Raw genomic sequence first — 17805 nt, 5'->3', positions numbered from 1 at the left:
ATATGTGAAAGACTGACTTGATTTGTAAACGTTCACTTGAAGCTCAATAAAAGTTAAAAAGAAAAAAAAAAGATGAATTTGGCTTTAGAATAACTGATATTAAACCATCCTTTCCTGCAAAGATTAGAACTCACCAGTTACTAGTTAAAGCCATTGCTAGATCTTCACAGTAAACTCGTTTTATCTGCCTTAAGGAAATGGTTGTCACTCTTCTCTATCAGAAGGTTAAAGGGAAGGAAACACATCCACCTTGTTGCTCTTGTACTGTGCGCATACAGAGCATTTTCTAATTAGTTTGTATAGTCGCCCATCCTTCAGTTAACTGGGCATTTGAGTTTATCTTTTCCACCTAGTGTTATTTTGTGCAAACATTTACCTTTATAAAGGGACAGTGTTCACATATTTTATTAAGGTACTGTAAACCAAAAAACCAAACCCTTTGTCGTTGAGTCGATTCCGACTCACAGTGACCCTATAGGACGGAGTAGAACTGCCCCATATGGTTTCCAAGGAGCGCCTGGTAGATTCGAACTGCCAACCTTTTGGTTAGCAGCCGTAGCTCTTAACCACTACGCTACCAGGGTTTCCAAGGTACTGTAGTTTGTATAAACAAAAAAAAACAAACCGCTTGCCACTGAGTCAATTCCGACTCATCGTGACCCTACAGGACAGAGTAGAACTGTCCCATAGAGTTCCCAAGGAGCACCTGGTGGATTTGAACTACTGACCTTTTGATTAGCAGCTGCAGCACTTAACCACTACGCCACCAGGGCTTCCAATGGTTTGTATAGGCATCTGATAATTATTGGGTATTTTACTTTTTTCACATTTTCATCTTTGCAAAACAATGATGATGTAGGCTTTGTTGTACAAATTGCATTTCACAATTTTGGAAAACGTCCTTGAAGTATAATTTGAAAAGGAAATTTTAAAAAAACTATACATTTTATAGTTCTAATATTTTATTGCCAAATTGTTAAATTTTTCAAGAAGTCAGAACATCACCTTTTCTGGGTTCTTCTGACCAGATCCTAACTTCAGTTCCTGAAAACATCCACTTCATTAACCAGGGCATTATGGCTTATCTTGAAAACAGAACCAGCAACAAGAAGGAAATTCTGTTACATTTTTTTCTTTTCTTGCAAGAGGATGGGTATTGAAGGGATGCATGAAAATCTCAGTTGTAGAAATAATAGGAATCATGGCCATAGAGTTGGTGTTTCATCCCTGAATGCTCCTTATCCCTGAAGCCTTTATGGTCGTCTAGAATTAATTTATGGAAACGTTTTCGTACAGCGGATTTCGAAGAAGAGTTCTTAAGGCCCAGCAGGTTGGTCTGAGGTTTGGCCACTCCAGTTCTAGGAATCCAACCCAGAACAGGTCTTCTTTCTTCATTGTTTTCCATGTTCAAGGCCAACTGATGTTCTTCTGGTTTACCGAAAAACTGTTCTAAAGTGAAGGCTTCAGTGCCTTGTTTATTTTGTAAAGTACTAGGCCTACTAGGACGAGTAGGATCTTGACACACAGTATACTGGTCAGATTTAAAATATTCATAGTGAATGTAATTGTTTGCTTTAGGATAAGGTATAGGTTGGGGTTTTAATGCTAGCTGTCTCCAGTACAAATCCTCTGTCTTTTTACTATCTGTGACTTTTGGAAATGGTTTCATGTCATAAATGTCAGTCAAATCTTTTGTTGGGTAACGAGATGGAAGTGCATACTTAGATAGCAAGCTTTGTTCTTCCTTAATCTTCTCTTCAATGCCCTGGTTTTCATGGGTGACGTTGGCCCGTGTGTTATCATTAAGTGCCCTCATTTCTTCAGAACTGGGTATAAAGGTGTGAAAAGTACACAAAATTACAGGGGTACAATCTGGACAGGAAGGTGGTTTTTCCTGGACAGTAGCCTCCAGAGGACTTTGGTCATGAATCAGTCGGGCAATTCGTCCTTCCAAGGGTCTGACAGGTTTTAAGACAGGACTGAGTTTTTCTTGAGGCTCTGGGTCAAATCCTATCTGTCCAGTTATGTCACCTACCTCCTTTTCATAGTCATTGGCCAGTTCAGGAGGATTCATGGGCCCCAGACCTGTAAAATCATGAGTGTACGAAGTGATCCAGTGGGACCTCTCAAGATTTCTTTGTATGTTGGCTTCTTTTAGAGAGTTAATAGGATCCCACGAATTTAAAGAAGTGTTAGGAGCGAAGGCTTTAGGAGGTTTCGGGTAGAACACTGGCTTATTTTTCTCAACACATTTGGGAAAATCGTAATACACACCCTGACCAGGCCAAGTCGAGGTTTTCTTCTTTGAATCGGAGGGAAAATCAACCAGTTCATGTCTATAAGGATTACCTCTTGCCTTCAAAATTGTTGTATCGTAAGCCTTCGTTGGCACAGTTGGGGGAAATGGCTGTTGGCTGCGTGCTTTAATGCCAGCGTAGAGCTCCTTGGGTGATGTGAAGGTCGGGAACTTGGCACAGCCAGAGATGTGGGTGTTGTGGGGGTGTTCAACAAGATACGGGCAGCAGATTTCTTCTACTGTAGGATTAGGTGGTTTGGGACTCAAAGAATCGTTTCCATAGATGTCACTTCCTTTGTTCTGCGTCAAATAATAGAATTGTTCAACAGGAAGCTTTCTTTGCCAGGTTTCTCCACCAAATCCGTAGTGCTGGTGTCCTTTACCCATGACACGAGGAGGTTCGCTTTTTGGCCTGTGTTCCGCGGGGAGTGAGGTTGGTGTCATCCCACAATATTCCCTATCGGCACCCCAGGAAAGTCTGCGTTGTTGGAATGACTCCCTTAATTCTTGATACCTGTCCTCTGAGGCAGTTGGGCGAGCAGGTGTTTGCAGTGGAGTGTGTACTTCCTGAGAGCAAAAGGTGTCTGACAGATCATCCCCTTCAAGCTCGCTGCAACGGCAGGACCTGCCATGAATTACCTCCATGCTTCTTGACTAAAATGGCACCGATCTGGGACATTAGTCCGGAAGCGACAAGTGACCTCGCCTCCCCTTCCCCTCCCTGGAGATGATGGGCCTCCGCGGGGCGTGGAATTTGGCCAACAACCGCACCTGCGGCCCCGGGCAGCTTGCTGGCAGGTGCGGGGAGAGACAGAGAAGAAGCGCAGACAGGCTGGGGGTGGGGTTCAGGGTGCCTGTGACGCCGACTGTGACGATGTCACAATGCTTCCCTGCGCGGGGGGCGGGGGGGGGCGGCAGGCTTCGGGGCGGCAGGGACCCCTTAGAGGCCTCGGAGGAGCCAGCCCAGGAGCTCAGGGAGAGGCAAATCAAGAAGTTTTTAATAAACACTGAATATTAGTTCCTTGTTCAATTGCAAGTATTTTCTCCCATTAAGTGCCTGGCCTTTTCGCTTTCTTAATGTTTTCATGATCAGAGGTTTTTAAAAAAGTCCAATTTATCAGTCTTTTTCATTGTGGTAGTGTATTTGCAACTGACAAAAGATTAGTACTCAGAATATATAGATAACGTCCACAAATCAATAAGGAAGAACAGAGCAATTTAAATATGGGCAAAAGACATGAACAGATATTTCACAGGAAAGAAAAAAATGAATGGGCAATAATCATATGAAAAAATACTCAGCCCTATTAGTAGTAGTCAGACAATATGAGTGGGCTAGCATTTTATACCTGTCAGACTGGCAAAAATTAGAAAGTGTTTGGTGAGGATATGAAGCAGCAAAACTAACACACGGGCAGTGGGAGGTGGGAACTGGAACAACTTAGAATATAATATGGCAGCTGAAGATAATTCCTGCTACCCAGTTTTTTTTCCTCCCAGGTATCTATCCTAGAGAAACTCACGCACACATGCACGAGAAAATTATATAGGTAGAAACAACAAATGCCCATTGACAAGTATAATGGATAAATTACAGAATATTCACGCAATGGAACAACATACAGTAGCAAATATGAAAATGACATACATCAACTGGAATAAATCTCAAAATTATAATGTTAAGTGTAAAAGTCAATTCTCAGAAGTCTGCATGGAGTTTGAAAATACATAAATGTTATAATCATCATATAAAGCTTGCCAAAACTTATATTTGGGAGCACATACATACATATGCAGAAACACGATAATGAAATTATTCCAGTAATGAAATTATTGTCTCAAGGGAGTGATAATAAAATTCAAAATGGTGGTGACCCTTGGTGGGAAGGTACGCAATTGGGAAGGTGCCCACAAGTGGCCCTGAAAAGTTTGGTAGCATTATAGTCCTTGAGCAGGATGAAAGGGCACAATGGTTTTTCTTTCATCATTATTTTTATGTTATATAACTATTAAATCTATTCTATGCACCACTATTTTGTAATAAACAGTTTTTTAATATTATACAGCCATGAAAGTGATTTTTGGGGAAGAGTTTGAAGCATCATGAAAATTACCAAGATCTCCATATATGTTTTGTATGAATAGCATATCTCTGGAAGGATACACAGAGCCCTGGTGGTGCAGTGGTTAAAGCATTCGGCCGCTAACCAAAAGGTCGGCGGTTGGAACCCACCAGCCGCTGCTTCCATAAAGATTCACAGCCTTGGAAACCCTATGGAGCAGTTCTACTCTGCCCTATAGGGTTGCTATGAGTCAGAATTGACTTGACGACAGTGGGTTTGGTTTGGAAGGTTGCACAAGAAAGTAGTTAACAGCGGTTGTCATAGAAACTTATTGTCTGGAAATGGTCCATATGCCCCCTCTAGATCCACTTCTTGTCCTTTTCCATTTTTTTTTTTCTGGTGTCCCAAGACTCTTTAAGGACTGCATCAACCAGCTCCCTTGCCCTATAACTTCCGGTAAGTTCAGCCAATTAGAGGTGTCAGGGAGAAAGGTGTAATTTAGGTATTTGTTCCCCTGGCTCCTGCCTTGCCTGGTGGCCAGGGTTGTCTATGTATCCCTCTAAGAAAGGCTACGGCACCAGGTGGCCGGCCTCCTATAGCTGCTCCCTCTGGGTTCTGGGTTCCCTCCCTCCCTTTGTCTGTTCAAGTCTAGAATATTCCCCACTGTTGCTGCTTCATTGTACCTCGTTTTCCTTAACCCATACCATTGTACTATCCCTTAAGTAAACTCTCCTCACTGATCCCATATGAGCATGCTGCTGTTTTCTGCTGGGCCCCAGACTGGTACTCTTATTCTTAAATATTAGCAGCAATAGTTAAAATTCCTAACATAGATTGAATTCTGCAAGCTCATCGGTGAAGAGCCTTTCCACACCCAATGCAATCATAAGCCAGCTGAATGACTCAGAAGGCCTTCAACGCCAGGTCTCTCTCCCGAGCCTTCCAGTCTGAACTGCCAGGCGTAACCAAGGGCAGAGAAGCCAAAGGTTGCCTCAAATGCTAACACCTCAATGGCACTTACTGTTCATGGGATCTGACCTGGGATCTTTGAACTTCTGTCTGGCCTCTTCATCTCCTTGGGGACACAGCTGGCCACCGAGAGGCAATCGACTGCAACATTTGAAATTCAAAATGTGAAACTCAGAATAATAATGCCATCTGGTCCATATTATGTTGTCCAACAATTATAAGTAATGTGAGCTATAAATACAATAAGCAAAGGAAGGAAACAAGAGGCCATTAATCAATACAGATAATTTTCATGAGATATGATGGCTCATGTATATTTACGCAAACACAGAAACTCCTTTTTCAGGAGAATCTCCACCAGTGATGGACTCAAACAGGTCTAGAGAGAAAAATACAACCTGTCAAGCACCCTTCAGTCATAAAACTTCTCTGAAGTAATAGAGGCCTGGATGGGAATTTCACACAGGGAACTGTGATGTTGACCTTTAATAACTCCAATAGTTATATATATGAAAGGAAACAGGGCCAGTCTTGGTTCAGAATCCAGAGCAAGTTCACGGGGGTTACAGCATAGGAACATCTTTGTAGAGATGACCCTGAGAAACTAGGAATGCTCGTCAATCAGGCCCACTCATAAAACCTGTAAGAGCTTGAGTAGAAAATAAACAACCAGAATGGTTTCGCTGTGCATCTGTATAACCAAAAACCAAACAAAACCCATTGCCGTGGAGTTGATTCCAACTCATAGCGACCCTATGGGACAAAGTAGAACTGCCCCATAGGGTTCCCAAGGAGCAGCTGGTGGATTCGACCTTTTGGTTAGCAACCAAGCCCTTAACCACTGCGCCACCACGGCTCCTCTGTATAACCAGTCCTCCCCGTATCTGTTTGTCCCATAATCTCCTCAACCTCAATATATCCTAGACAGAACAAATGCTCCTCCCTTCCTAATGTGGACCTTTTCTTGTATCCTAGGGCTGTGTTAGGAGTCCTGGTGGTAAAACAATCACTCAGCTGCTAACCAAAAAGTTGGCGGTTCAAATCCACGCAACAGCTCTTCAGGAGAAAGACCTAGAGATCTGCTCCCATAAAGATTACACCTAGGAAACCCTACAGGGCAGTTCTGCTCTGTCACGTGGGGTCCTTATGAGTCAGAATTGACTAGAGGGCACCTAACAACAACAAGATAGTGTTGGCTCAGTAGCAGAATTCTCGCCTTCCGTGTGAGAGACCTAGATTCAATTGCCAGCCAATAAACCTCACGCACAACCACCGCACGTCTGTCAGTGGAGGCTTGTGTATTGCTATGACGCTGAAGATGGACTAGGAAGCAAGGCCTGGAAATCTACTTCTGAAAATCAGACAATGAAAACCTTATGGAGCACGACAGTCTGATCCTCAGCCCATCATGGGGATGTGCAGGACCAGGCAGCCCTTTGTTTTGTTGTGCATGGGGTTGCCATGAGCTAGGGCACTCCGTGGCAGCTAACAACAACAACGTAAAGAAAGGAAGAAGTGGGTGAGAGTATAAATCGTTCAGTAGTTCTTAAAATATGGTCTTGAGGCAACCACAGCAGCAGCAGCATCTCCAGGGAACTTGGAAGAAGTACAAATTCTCAGGCCCCAACCAAGACCCATGGAATCAGACACTCTGAGAGTAGGGCCCAGCAATCTGTATTTTAACAAGCCCTCCAGGGGATTCTGATGCAGCTCAAGTTTGAGAACCACTGGTGTAGATCAATCAAGAGTGGCCCCGAGTAGATTGCAATCAATCTAAGGAACAGGTCATGAGGGCTCTTCATACTACCTTATTTTTGGAAAATGTTGGAAATTTTCCATAATAAAAAGGGTTGTTGATTTTAAAGACAGGTTCTAAAGTCTTCAATTTACATTTCTGTCATTTTATTATCACTTTAAATGTTTTTATTTTTTTAAAAAAATACAGGTTCGTTGTAAAAAAAAAATTGAATACAAACGCAAAATAAGGAAATTACTCTTAATCTTACCATACAAATATAAGCCCTAATAGCATTTTCTTATATATCAGTCCTGTCTTTGTTTTATAAAATATGGATGGATTAATTTTGTACCTACTGTGAGTGAACATATTTTGGCTTAATATTATAGTTTCCACAACTTAGGCTTTCTGTTCCCTTTTACTTTTTCTTCTTTGTTATCAATTTGATAAGTCTAAAGAACCAATATCTGATTGTTTTATATATATTTCTGTGTATTGTGTGTATGATGTTGTTGTTCTTAGGTGCCACCAAGTCGATTCCAACTCATAGCAACAGAAGGAAACACCACCCGGTCCTGCACCATCCTCACAATTGTTGCTATGTTTGAGCCCGTTGTTGCAGCCACTGTGTCAATCCATCACCTTGAGGGTCTTCCTCTTTTTCACTGACCCTCTACTTTATCAAGCATGATGTCCTTCTCCAGGGACTGATCCCTCCTGACCACATGTCCAAAGTATGTAGGACGCAGTCTAGCCATTCTCACTTCTAAGGAGCATTCTGGCTGTACTTCCTCAAAGACAGATTTGTTGTTCTTCTGGAAGTCCACGGTATCTTCACTATTCCCTGCCAACACCGTAATTCAAAGTTGTCAATTCTTCTTCAGTCTTCCTTATTCATTGTCCAGCTTTCACATCCATATGAGGTGGTAGAAAAAAAATATATATATATATGCCCCAGGATATAAATTTTTTTTTTATATCCAGGATATAGCAATTATAAATTGAAAAGGCCATGGCTTGGGTCACGTGCACCTTAGTCATCAAAGTGACATACTTGAGTAATTGCATTACCGGTTAAGAGCTCAGCTGTTAACCAAAAGGTGGCAGTTCAAATCCACCAGCTTCTTGGAAACCCTATGGGGCAGTTCTACTCCATCCTATAGGGTCATTATGAGTTGAAATTGACTTGATGGCAACTGAATTTAGGGGTGAACCTTGGACTGCCCTGTTTTAACACAATGATTCTTGTGTACACTAAAGTTTTAGGGCTACTTCCCAACCCACAATAAGAACTCTAAAATCTATTTTGACTCATTTTTAACAAAAGGTTACAGAAGCAATCTTGGAGGAGTTAAATAACTGAATTTACAATTCGTTCTGAAATACCGCCAGTAAAGAGAAGTGTAATCATTCCAGGAAATTAAACTTTCTTTGAATTACTGTTCATGTCTGCAGTGAGAATGTATTACCAAATAGTAACACCAGTTTTTTATCATATATTATTTTGAGAAAGCAGAATTGAACTGCGTTTTTCTTATTGAGCTTTTGTAATTGCTAGATCCTGAGACTATATAAGCATTTTTTTCCCTATCACCTCATATGCACGTGAAAGCTGGACTATGAATAAGGAGGACAGAAGAAGAAACGACAACTTTGAATTACGATGTTGGCAAAGAATAATGAAGATACGGTGGGCTGCCAGAAGAACGAACAAATCTGTCTTGGAAGAAGTACAGCCAGAATGCTCTTTAGAAGGTCGGATGGCAAGACTTCGTCTCATTTGTTTTGGACATGTAATCTGGAGGGACCAGTCCCTGGAGAAGGACATTGTGCTTGGTAAAGTAGAGAGTCAGCAAAAAAGAGGAAGATCCTCAATGAGATGGACTGATACAGTGGCTGCAACAATGGGCTCAAACACCTCTACTATAGTGAGGATGGCACACGACCGGGCAACGTTTCGTTCTGTTGTACACAAGATTGCTTTGAGTTGGAGCCGACTCCATGGCACCTAACAACAACACAGTATGTGGAGAAAGATGTCTGATGGAGACAAATCCTTGAGTTCATTTATTAAGCAAACATTTGAGTACCTTTCTGGATCAAGTACTGTGCTCAGGATAGAAATTTCCTCTAGGAATTTTGCGCTCTTCAGGAGGGAATGAATTTATTCATTTTTTTTCTGAGCAAGATTTATGGAACATCCCTGGTGGCACAGTAGTTACGAGCTCAGGCTGTTAACCAAAAGGTTGGCAGTTCAAATCCACCAGCCACTCCTTGGAAACCCTACGGGGCAGTTCTACTCTGCCCTATGGGGTTGCTATGAGTTGGAATCGAGTCAACGGCAATGGGTTTGGTATTTTTTGGGTAGTATGGGTCAAGCACTCTTCTCAGCAATGAGGACGTGATTTACAAACAATGTGATGAGCTTTGTTGAGACTGTGCAAGTACTGAAAGCCCAAAGGAAAGGACACCTCATTCAGCCTAGATTGAATAGGGGCTTGTCAGGGAACTCTTCTGCAGGAGGGAGACAGTGTTTCAATTTTAAGCTACATAGTGATCATATTTACATATTTCTCAATAAGCTATACATCTCCTTCCCTTTTAAATAGCTTGATTCCAGTTATGAAAGCCCAGCACAATATTAAAAAGCAAAGCATAATACTTCGAATTATGTAGGTGTTTCCATTTCTGGCAATATGATGAGAAAATCTGGAAACCTATTACAAAATACCAAGAAATGCTGAATAAAGGATAGCAAACATCCTCTTTAATGCATCTCTTGGTTTGCAAAAAAATAAATCTCCAGGGCCCCAAACAGAATATGAAACTGAAAACTTCAGGAGCAAGCGTGAGCTGACACTGTGGCTGCCCTGGTGAGGAGTGGGGTTGAGGACAACTGCCTGTGTCTGTGCCCAAGAGATTTGGGTCCAAAGGGCCTCATAGAAATAGGAAACAAGGCTTAGGGTTGTAACCGAGACCACCCAGCCCCAACGCACACACACACAAAGTGGTGACTCTCAGTGAAAGAGTACACTGAAAAAGCCCACTGAGGAAGATCAAAGATGGCCACAGATTCCTTGAACCTCCTTCATTAAGCAGTCATGATGGTTAATTTGATGTTCCCACTTGCCTAGGCTATGGTGCCCAGTTGTTTGGTCAAATACTAGTCTAGTTGCTGGTATGAAGTAGTTACATGTTGGAGTTAACTAAAGCAGATTATCCTCCATAATGGGGGTGGGCTAATAGGCAATAGGCACACTTAATTCATGTAACACCTGCCAGGTTGCTTTTCAGAGTAGCCGCACTAGTCTGTCCATGTTACCGTCAGCAGGTGAGGAGTAGTTCCAGCCCCAGGTACTCGTCAAGTATTATCCACCTTTTAAAATTTTATCCTTCTAATGGGTGCAAAGTGGTATCTCACTGTTGTTTTCATTGACATTTCTCTGATTGCTGGTGATGTTGGCCATTCTGATTTCGGCTTTGTGGTAACAGGGATGTGGAGGCCAGGTCCTTGGTTGAGTCCCAGGTTGGCAAGATATAAATCAGAAATTAATGCTATTTTTGCCCTCATAGTCTTCTGATCAATAAGGACAGAAGTAACATTGTATATATACTTTGTAGTGTTACCAAGGATGTATTCTGCATACCCAGCTTTCTACTTTCCTGGGTGCAATCCCATTTTCTTAAATACTGACTTACCCAGTTTTAAGGCTCTGTCGGCAGGCTGAACGGTTATTCTTCTTGAATAGCTGATGAAGTCCATTCTCCAACCACTCCCCTTATCAGGTTCTCACGCTCCTAGGCCCCTATGCACCCATCATAATTACTGTGGGGGCCAGGTACCCAACAAATGATGACAGCTCCTATGCCCTGAGCCTACAGAATTATTCAAACTGCCCAGTCCCCAGGAAGCTCATTAAGCCTAGCTAACCCACCTTGCTTGCCTTTACGTACCTAAGCCCTCTCCTACAAATCCAGCTTGTCGTTACCTTGTCCCCAGGACCCACCCCGTGTGGCCCTGTGTCATGGCATGCTGTGCCTCCCTGTCTCTGGGACCTGTGAGCATAATAAACCTAGTTACTTTCATGGCTTCCTGGACTCCTCTTTCCCACATTGCACCTGACTTACCATTCCAGGAAATTTTAGAGCAATGGGGCCAGCCTTAGGGACCATCGCCTTTCCTGAGGACTCAATAGTAAAGAGACTGTCCTATTTCTTGAGATCAACAGACCCAGGCTACGTACTAAATTTAAAACAAGCTTCCAATAAACATTCAATCTCCCTTCTAAATGAAGAAAAACATCATGTCAGGACGATGCTTGAAGGATTTTCTACTCCACAATTCTGGTTTGCCTTTGTTAACTGACATTTTAAAACAACTTTGATTGGGTCATTAACATCAGGGGCTCCCTGCCTGTGGCAGGCTTCCTAGGCTGCCATTATTCTATTTTAGATTAGGCAAGAATTATAATAACATATAATTATTTATTATCAAGCCACAAATAGTGAGGAAGCAGGAGACCTATGGAAAGGGGTTCTAGGGCAATTTACAAATTTAATAAATTCTCAACTACATGGCATGACTGCATTTCCTACTGTTCATTCAACAGCTGCAAGTCCCGTGGTTGTTCTTATAGAATCCCTTCATAAAGCATGCCACGATTCCACAACTCTACCCAGGATTTGCCTTGGTTGGAGCAAATCCTCTTTTTAAAAATCATTTATTTTATTTTTTGGTTATTGTTGAAAATATATACAGCAGAACATACAGCAATTCAACAATTTCTACCTGTACAATTCAGTGACATTGATGACATTTTTCAGGTTGTGCAACCATTCTCACCCTCCTTAAAAGAGCCCAATGCTCAAGGCAGACATTCTTTACTAGTTAAGCTAAACTATTGTTTGGCTCAAAGAAGACTTCAGGGGATAGTTTTGGTTTAAGGTTTAAAGATGATCTCAGGGCAATTGTCTCAGGGGTTCACCCGGCCTCAGTGGCTCCTGAAAGTCTAGATTCCATGAGAATTTGAAATCCAGTTCTGCATTTTTCCCCCTAGAGTAAATCGTTCCTGTGCATATCCACATGTGTGTGCAGCTTCTCCTGGTAACACAGAAAGCCTAACATGCTCGTCATCGCTGCCCCAATAAGATACCATGACATTAGTGGGGCGGGGCCAAGATGGCGGACGAGGTGGACGCTACCGCGGATCCCTCTTGCAACAAAGACTCGGAAAAACAAGTGAGTCGATCACATACATAACAATCTACGAACTCTGAACAACAAACACAGACTTAGAGACGGAGAACAAACAAATACGGGCAGACAACAATCGTTTTCAGAACCAGGAGCCAGTGTACCAGCTAATTACCTGGAAAAACTACTTTCCCAGTGATGGCTCGGAGACAGCAGTCCATATCAAACCACATAAAGAAACAGACCATGACAGCTTCTCCAACCCCCCAAACAAAAGAATCAAAATCTTTCCCAAATGAAGATACAATCCTGGAATTATCAGATACAGAATATAAAAAACTAATTTACAGAATGCTTAAAGATATCACAAATGAAATTAGGATAAATGCAGAAAAAGCCAAGGAACACACTGATAAAACTGTCGAAGAACTCAAAAAGATTATTCAAGAACATAGTGGAAAAATTAATAAGTTGCAAGAATCCATAGAGAGACAGCATGTAGAAATCCAAAAGATTAACAATAAAATTACAGAATTTGACAATGCAATAGGAAGTCAGAGGAGCAGACTCAAGCAATTAGAATGTAGACTGGGACATCTGGAGGACCAGGGAATCAACACCAACATAGCTGAAAAAAAATCAGATAAAAGAATTTAAAAAAATGAAGAAACCCTAAGAATCATGTGGGACTCTATCAAGAAGGATAACTTGCGAGTGATTGGAGTCCCAGAACAGGGAGGGGGGACAGAAAACACAGAGAAAATAGTTGAAGAACTCCTGACACAAAACTTCCCTGACATCATGAAAGACGAAAGGATAGCTATCCAAGATGCTCATCGAACCCCATTTAAGATTGATCCAAAAAGAAAAACACCAAGACATATTATCATCAAACTTGCCAAAACCGAAGACAAACAGGAAATTTTAAAAGCAGCCAGGGAGAAAAGAAAGGTTTCCTTCAAGGGAGAATCAATAAGAATAAGTTCAGACCACTCAGCAGAAACCATGCAGGCAAGAAGGGAATGGGACGACGTATACAGAGCACTGAACGAGAAAAACTGCCAACCAAGGATCATATATCCAGCAAAACTCTCTCTGAAATATGAAGGAGAAAGTAAGATATTTACAGATAAACACAAGTTTAGAGAATTTGCAAAAACTAAACCAAGACTGCAAGAAATGCTTAAGGAGATTGTTTGGCCTGGTGACCAATAATATCAGGTACCAGCACAATACAAGGTCACAAAACAGAACGTCCTGATATCAACGCACCTCAAATAGGGAAAGCACAAAAACAAACAAATTAAGATTAATTCTAAAAAATAAATAAATAAACAAAATAATACACATAACAGGGAATCATGGAAATCAATAGATAAACGATCACAATAATCAAAAAGAGGGACTAAATATAGGAGGCATTGAACTGCCAGATGGAGAGTGATACAAGGCGATATAGAACGATACAAGTTAGGTTTTTACTTAGAAAAATAGGGGTAAATAATAAGGTAACCACAAAAAGGAATATCAATTCCATAACTCAAGAAAAACGTAACGACTCAACAAACACAAAGTTAAACATTATGAAAATGAGGATCTCACAATCTACTAAGAAAAACGTCTCAGCACAAAAAAGCATGTGGAAAAATGAAATGGCCAACAACACACATGAAAAGGCATCAAAATGACAGCACTAAAAACTTATTTATCTATAATTACCCTGAATGTAAATGGACTAAATGCACCAATAAAGAGACAGGGAGTCTCGGACTGGATAAAGAAACACGATCCATCTATATGCTGCCTACAAGAGACACACCTTAGACTTAGAGACACAAACAAACTAAAACTCAACGGATGGAAAAAAATATATCAAGCAAACAATAAGCAAAAAAGAAGAGGAGTAGCAATATTAATTTCTGACAAAATAGACTTTAGACTTAAATCCACCACAAAGGATAAAGAAGGACACTATATAATGATAAAAGGGACAAATGATCAGGAAGACATAACCATATTAAATATTTATGCACCCAATGACAGGGCTGCAAGATACATAAAACAAATTTTAACAGAATTGAAAAGTAAGATAGACACCTCCACATTTATAGTAGGAGACTTCAACACACCACTTTCGGAGAAGGACAGGACATCCAGTAAGAAGCTCAATAGAGACACGGAAGACCTATTTACAACAATCAACCAACTTGACCTCACTGACTTATACAGAACCCTCCACCCAACTGCTGCAAAATATACTTTTTTTCTAGTGCACATGGAACATTCTCTAGAATAGACCACATACTAGGTCATAAAACAAATCTTTGCAGAGTCCAAAACATCGAAATATTACAAAGCATCTTCTCAGACCACAAGGCAATGAAACTAGAAATCAATAACAGAAAAACTAGGGAAAAGAAATCAAATACTTGGAAAATGAACAATACCCTGCTGAAAAAAGACTGGGTTATAGAAGACATCGAGGAGGGAATAAGGAAATTCTTAGAAAGCAACGAGAATGAAAATACTTCCTATCAAAACCTCTGGGACACAGCAAAAGCAGTGCTCAGAGGCCAATTTATATCAATAAATGCACACATACAAAAAGAAGAAAGAGCCAAAATCAGAGAACTGTCCCGACAACTTGAACAAATAGAAAGTGAGCAACAAAAGAACCAATCAGGCACCAGAAGAAAACAAATAATAAAAATTAGAGCTGAACTAAATGAATTAGAGAACAGAAAAACAATTGAAAGAATTAACAAAGCCAAAAGCTGGTTCTTTGAAAAAATTAACAAAATTGATAAGCCATTGGCTAGACTGACTAAAGAAAAACAGGAAAGGAAACAAATAACCCGAATGAGAAACGAGAAGGACCACATCACAACAGAGCCAAATGAAATTAAAAGAATCACTTCAGATTACTACGAAAAATTGTACTCTAACAAATTTGAAAACCTAGAAGAAATGGATAAATTCTTGGAAAAATACTACCTACCTAAACTAACACATTCAGAAGTAGAACAACTAAATAGACCCATAACAAAAAAAGAGATTGAAACGGTAATCAAAAAACTCCCAACAAAAAAAAAGTCCTGGCCCAGACGGCTTCACTGCGGAGTTCTACCAAACCTTCAGAGAAGACTTAACACCACTACTATTGAAGGTATTTCAAAGCATAGAAAAAGACGGAATACTACCCAACTCATTCTATGAAGCTACCATCTCCCTGATACGAAAACCAGGTAAAGACATTACAAAAAAAGAAAATTTTAGACCTATATCCCTCATGAACATAGATGCAAAAATCCTCAACAAAATTCTAGCCAATAGAATCCAACAACACATCAAAAAAATAATTCACCCTGATCAAGTGGGATTTATACCAGGTATGCAAGGCTGGTTTAATATCAGAAACACCATTCATGTAATCCATCACATAAATAAAACAAAAGATAAAAACCACATGATCTTATCAATAGATGCAGAAAAGGCATTTGACAAAGTTCAACACCGATTTATGATAAAAACTCTTACCAAAATAGGAATTGAAGGAAAATTCCTCAACATAATAAAGGGCATCTATGCAAAGCCAACAGCCAATATCACTCTAAATGGAGAGAACCTGAAAGCATTTCCCTTGAGAATGGGAACCAGACAAGGATGCCCTTTATCACCGCTCTTATTCAACATTGTGCTAGAAGTCCTAGCCAAGGCAATTAGGCTAGACAAAGAAATAAAGGGTATGCAGATTGGCAAGGAGGAAGTAAAGCTATCACTATTTGCAGATGACATGATCGTATACATGGAAAACTCTAAGGAATCCTCCAGAAAACTACTGAAACTAATAGAAGAGTTTGGAAGAGTCTCAGGTTGTAAAATAAACATACAAAAATCACTTGGATTCCTCTACATCAACAAAAAGAACACCGAAGAGGAAATAACCAAATCAATACCATTCACAGTAGCCCCCAAGAAGATAAAATACTTAGGAATAAATCTTACCAAGGATGTAAAAGACCTATACAAAGAAAACTACAAAGCTCTGCTACAAGAAATTCAAAAGGACATACTTAAGTGGAAAAACATACCGTGCTCATGGATAGGAAGACTTAACATAGTAAAAATGTCTATTCTACCAAAAGCCATTTATACATATAACGCACTTCCAATCCAAATTCCAATGTCATATTTTAAGGGGATAGAGAAACAAATCACCAATTTCATATGGAAGGGAAAGAAGCCCCAGATAAGCAAAGCACTACTGAAAAAGAAGAAGAAAGTGGGAGGCCTCACTCCACCTGATTTCGGAACCTATTATACAGCTACAGTAGTCAAAACAGCCTGGTACTGGTACAATAACAGGCACATAGACCAATGGAACAGAATTGAGAACCCAGATATAAATTCATCCATGTATGAGCAGCTGATATTTGACAAAGGCCCAGTGTCTGTCAATTGGGGAAATGACAGTCTTTTTAACAATGGTGCTGGCATAACTGGATATCCATTTGCAAAAGAATGAAACAGGACCCATACCTCACACCATGCACAAAAACTAACTCCAAGTGGATCAAAGACCTAAACATAAAGACTAAAACGATAAAGATCATGGAAGAAAAAATAGGGACAACGTTAGGAGCCCTAATACAGGGCATAAACAGAATACAAAACATTACCAAAAATGATGAAGAGAAACCAGATAACTGGGAGCTCCTAAAAATCAAACACCTATGCTCATCTAAAGACTTCACCAAAAGAGTAAAAAGACCACCTACAGACTGGGAAAGAATATTCAGCTATGACATCTCAGACCAGCGCCTGATCTCTAAAATCTACATGATTCTATCAAAACTCAACCACAAAAAGACAAACAACCCAATCAAGAAGTGGGCAAAGGATATGAACACACAGTTCACTAAAGAAGATATTCAGGCAGCTAACAGATACATGAGAAAATGCTCCCAATCATTAGCCATTAGAGAAATGCAAATTAAAACTATGATGAGATTCCATCTCACACCAACTAGACTGGCATTAATCCAAAAAACACAAAATAATAAATGTTGGAGAGGCTGCGGAGAGATTGGAACTCTCATACACTGCTGGTGGGAATGTAAAATGGTACAACTACTTTGGAAATCCATCTGGCGTTATCTTAACAGTTAGAAATAGAACTACCATACAACCCAGAAATCCCACTCCTCGGAATATACCCTAGAGATACAAGAGCCTTCACACGAACAGATATATGCACACCCACGTTTATTGCAGCTCTGTTTACAATAGCAAAAAGCTGGAAGCAACCAAGATGTCCGTCAACAAATGAATGGGTAAATAAATTGTGGTATATTCACACAATGGAATACTACGCATCGATATAAAGAACAGTGACGAATCTCTGAAACATTTCATAACATGGAGGAATCTGGAAGGCATTATGCTGAGCGAAATGAGTCAGAGGCAAAAGGACAAATATTGTATAAGACCACTATTATAAGATCTTGAGAAATAGAAAAAACGGAGAAGAACACATACTTTTGTG

At 40.4% G+C, this 17805-nt stretch overlaps 1 protein-coding gene across 1 annotated transcript; it reads right to left on the bottom strand.

The window, feature by feature from the left end:
- Window positions 1–1177: 1177 nt before the first annotated feature.
- On the bottom strand, window positions 1178–2941 carry LOC126069717 (uncharacterized protein C7orf31-like). Its single transcript, XM_049873377.1, has one exon. It carries the CDS (start codon window positions 2939–2941, stop codon window positions 1178–1180), a length of 1764 nt encoding a protein of 587 aa, XP_049729334.1.
- Window positions 2942–17805: the final 14864 nt, after the last annotated feature.

Source organism: Elephas maximus, chromosome X (genome assembly GCF_024166365.1).
Source record: "Elephas maximus indicus isolate mEleMax1 chromosome X, mEleMax1 primary haplotype, whole genome shotgun sequence".
Taxonomy (NCBI): Eukaryota; Metazoa; Chordata; class Mammalia; order Proboscidea; family Elephantidae; genus Elephas; species Elephas maximus.
The sequence above is the reverse complement of the archived record's forward strand: the minus strand, read 5'-3'. Positions and strand labels throughout refer to the sequence as shown.